Here is a 4,309-nt window from a genome sequence, read left to right as displayed (position 1 = left end):
AATTATTTTTGAGCATTTTAAAAGATCAATTTTACTTTTGCTAATATTTATCTTTTAAAAGTTTTAAGATTAATTATTTTTGTTATTATTTTTATTACAAATCAAATAATATATAATATAAGGTTAAAATGGTATTGAAGTAAAACGATAAAAAGAAAAGAAGGGGTAATAGTGAAAAAAAAGAAAAACAAAATTTATAAAATTGTCCGTGTCCACTCTTCTAAATCCCGTGTCCATCATTGTCCTTCGTGAAAGGGTGGACACAAAAGTATAAAAAACTGTCTCGGAGACAATATATTCACTGTCCATGTCTCTACTTCTAAACACTTTTTAAACAAGTATTGTCCATGTCTCCGTGTCCTGCCCCGAAAACAAACGCTACCAAATAGATTTGGATAATTATTCAACACAAAAATAATCCTAAATAATTACCGCAAGGGACCCAAAAGAGACGCGGCCCAAACCATCAAACCAAACCTAAAACCACAACAGTTGCAAAACACAATCGCACACATAATAGACACAGGAAAAGAAAATGAGATGTCCTTTTTGCAGAGAGACACTATAAATTCGTTCTTAACCAAACTCTCTTACTCTCACCCTAAAGAAAAACCCTAATTCACTTTCCCCCGCCCTTCTCTTTCTCCCCCATTTCCCTAAACATGGCCGCAGCAGCAGCTCGACCCCTTGTCACCGTCCAACCCTTGGATGGCGACATGGCCACCGATGCCCAACCAACTGTCCCACTTCCCGATGTCATGAAGGCCGCCATTCGCCCTGACATCGTCACATTCGTCCACGACAACATTTCCAAGAACTCCCGCCAGCCCTATGCCGTCTCCCGCCGCGCCGGCCACCAAACCTCCGCCGAGTCCTGGGGAACCGGGCGTGCTGTCTCCCGTATCCCCCGTGTTCCCGGCGGCGGAACTCACCGTGCTGGCCAGGGAGCCTTCGGAAACATGTGCCGCGGCGGGCGCATGTTCGCCCCTACCAAGATCTGGCGCCGCTGGCACCGCAAGATCAACGTCAACCAGAAGCGGTACGCCGTCGTTTCCGCCATTGCGGCCTCTGCCATTCCCTCACTAGTCGTCGCACGCGGCCACCGCATTGACACCGTGCCGGAGCTCCCTCTCGTCGTCTCAGATGCCGCGGAAGCCGTTGAAAAGACAAAGGAAGCGATCAACGTCTTGAAATCCATCGGAGCTTATTCCGACGCTGAGAAGGCAAAGGACAGCCACGCAATTCGCCCTGGTAAGGGGAAAATGCGTAACCGCCGATACATTTCAAGAAAGGGACCTCTGATTGTGTACGGAACCGAAGGAGCTAAGGCTGTTAAGGCGTTCCGGAACATTCCTGGCGTCGAAGTTGCGAACGTTGAGAGACTGAATTTATTGAAATTGGCGCCTGGTGGACACCTTGGGAGGTTTGTAATATGGACTAAGTCGGCATTCGAGAAGCTTGATTCGATTTATGGTTCGTTTGAGAAGCCGTCTGAGAAGAAGAAGGGGTACTTGCTTCCTAGGGCGAAGATGGTGAATGCAGATTTGGCTAGGATTATTAACTCTGATGAGGTGCAGAGTGTTGTAAGGCCGATCAAGAAGGAGGTTAAGAGGGCTACATTGAAGAAGAACCCTCTGAAGAACCTGAATGTCATGTTGAGGTTGAACCCTTATGCTAAGGCTGCTAAGAGGATGGCACTTCTTGCTGAGGCGCAACGCGTTAAGGCCAAGAAGGAGAAGCTTGACCAGAAGAGGAAGACTGTTTCCAAGGTATGTGAATTTCAACTATGCAGCACTTGTCATTTTTATGAATTTAGTATGTAGCATTGTGTGATATTGTGATAGTGTGGATTTGGTTTGAAAATGGTGTGTATATTGTTATATTTTGAGATTATGAATTTTGTGATATATCTAGTTGTTTTGCAGTGCTTTAGGGTTCCAATTTCTTTTAAAAAAAATATTATTGATTGTAGATTCGTGTTGAATATGGGTTTATTGTGTTTTCAGATTTGCTATATTGATTCTGTGATTCGGTGTGGCGTGGACTAACAGCTATAAATTGTTATTTCTGTTGTTGATTTAATTGTATTAATGTTCGTGCTGATTATATTCTTTTTAGAGCTTTTCTGGCTGCAATTTACTGGTCGAACATGATTTTTATGTTCTTTATGCCGGGTGCATCTTAGTTTGTGCGGGGGATTATGAATAACGTTCCATGGTTCCGTCAAATAGCTTAAAGTATGTGCATGTGTTGTAAATGGTAATTGTTAGTTGATTCAAATTGTTCTTTGATAATTGCAATGTGCTTGTGTTTTTACTCAGCTACATATGTATGTGTTAGATGAGAACAATGATGAATCTTAGGCCATAGAATACCAAATCAAATCAGCATGAATTTAAATATAACTATGGCATTCAAGTTCACCTATTTGTGGTGACATGAATTTCTTTTGTATAATGTCTCTTTGGTAATTGAATGCCTTTGCTCATGTTGTTGGTTGATACATTGCCTTAAACTTTGGTAATTGTTTAATTGCATCTTTTTTGTGTCTGTGATTGTTAGGAGGAAGCTTCTGCCATCAGGGCCGCTGGAAAGGCATGGTATCAAACTATGGTTTCAGATTCTGATTACACTGAATTTGATAACTTCTCTAAGTGGTTGGGTGTTTCACAGTGAGGTTTACCGAGAGTTACTTAGTTTCTTGTCTAGATATTTTGTTCTTGTACTCTGTTATGATAAAAAAGATTTTTGGTTTTTATTTTTGCGGGTTAGTTATATCATAATCTTATGCAAAGACAAGATCGAATTTTTTTTGAAGTATTGCAGTCCAAACTCTGGCATCGTTTAGTTCAGTGGCATGTTTATCCTTGGTTGCTATACGCGTTTGTTAACTAGTTTATCTGGTTAAATTTTTGCTACCAAAGGGAATGAGAGTTCCCATAACTGAAAAAGTTGTTTCTAACATTCCATGAAGTGTTTCGAGAAGTTTAACTGTTTTCCTAATACAAAAGATTTACAAAAGTCAATGTGCCAAGTCAAAACTTGTAAGATAGTTTATTTTGTTTGTAGTTAACGTGTTTCTCGAATTACCTTTGGAATTGTCTGCATCAAGGATGGTGTGCTATTGTAGATTTATGGAATTTGAATTTATCGGTTGATTAAATTTGAAGATCCTCTGTCCAAATACCTGAATTATTTCTGATGCAATAGTATGCTTGTTAAATTCTATCTAAGCATTTAAAGTAAAGTGATAATTAGATCCCTAAGGATTTTGATTTCGGACTAATTAGTCCTTGAAGAAAAAAATACCAATTAGATCCTTCATAATAGCAAATGGTGGACATGTATATCTTTCATCCATAAATATGAAATGAAATGAAGATGTCTATGTATTTTGTTATCTACAATGATGGATGTTACATTGTTGTTACATGAATATCGAAATGATGTAGTGTAATTTAGTTTTGGACAGTGAAATATTATTATCTTGAGTTTCTATCTAACCTTTATCAATTGCATTCTTGAGTTTCTATCTAACCCTTATCTAACCTTTATCAATTGCATTCTTGAGTTTCTATCTAACCCTTATCAACTGCATTCTATTTATTATGAATCCTACCAAAATAGATGAAGTTTTGTTTCAAAAGTTATCTACATGATGATCTCATAAATAGACACAACATAGTAATTAATGGTACATATAAGCCCCATTACTAAGTTTTATGTGATAAATTAATAGAAGGATATAACATGTCCATCGTTTGTTATCATGGAGGACCAATTTGGTATTTTTTTTAAGGGCTAATTAGTTTGACGTCAAAATCTTCAGGAACATGTAGGAGATAATATTCAAATTGACTCTTGAAATAATGTATAGAAAGTCAACTATACCATTAGCTAACTTGAACAACTTTTTAAAAAATAGGATTTTAACTTTTGTAAAAATAGGATTATAAATAATTAGGATTAGTGCTACAAAATTAGGATTATTGCAACGTAACCTTCCACTGAATATCATCGTGTAACCGCTTCGTAACATGAAGCGCTCTCTCATCGGATTGCCGGTCCTTCAAGCTCAATCGCCCATGGCGTTGCCGCTGTGACCTTCGTCGCAACTCCTTTGAGCCGTGTCGGGCTGACCTGCATGGAATCTTCATTGCCGTGAGTGGCGCGTTCAGATCCTTGACGTCTTGGTGCGAGTTCCCGCTATATGAGATTGTTGCGGAGTTTGCTGGACTATGCTACCGTCTTCCCTGTGTCGATTCCTCATCACTGCGACGCGCAGCTCTCTGTGCAACGAATCCTCGAC

General features: G+C 39.3%; 1 protein-coding gene across 1 annotated transcript; it reads left to right on the top strand.

The window, feature by feature from the left end:
• Positions 1–453: 453 nt before the first annotated feature.
• On the top strand, positions 454–2,852 carry LOC112743259 (large ribosomal subunit protein uL4). The gene is made up of 2 exons (XM_025792477.3): positions 454–1,769; positions 2,563–2,852. Exons 1-2 carry the CDS (start codon positions 663–665, stop codon positions 2,674–2,676), a joined length of 1,221 nt encoding a protein of 406 aa, XP_025648262.1. The 5' UTR covers positions 454–662; the 3' UTR covers positions 2,677–2,852.
• The last annotated feature ends 1,457 nt before the right edge of the window (positions 2,853–4,309 follow it).

This window comes from Arachis hypogaea, chromosome 2 (genome assembly GCF_003086295.3).
Source record: "Arachis hypogaea cultivar Tifrunner chromosome 2, arahy.Tifrunner.gnm2.J5K5, whole genome shotgun sequence".
Taxonomy (NCBI): Eukaryota; Viridiplantae; Streptophyta; class Magnoliopsida; order Fabales; family Fabaceae; genus Arachis; species Arachis hypogaea.
This window is presented reverse-complemented; position numbering and strand designations above follow the sequence as displayed.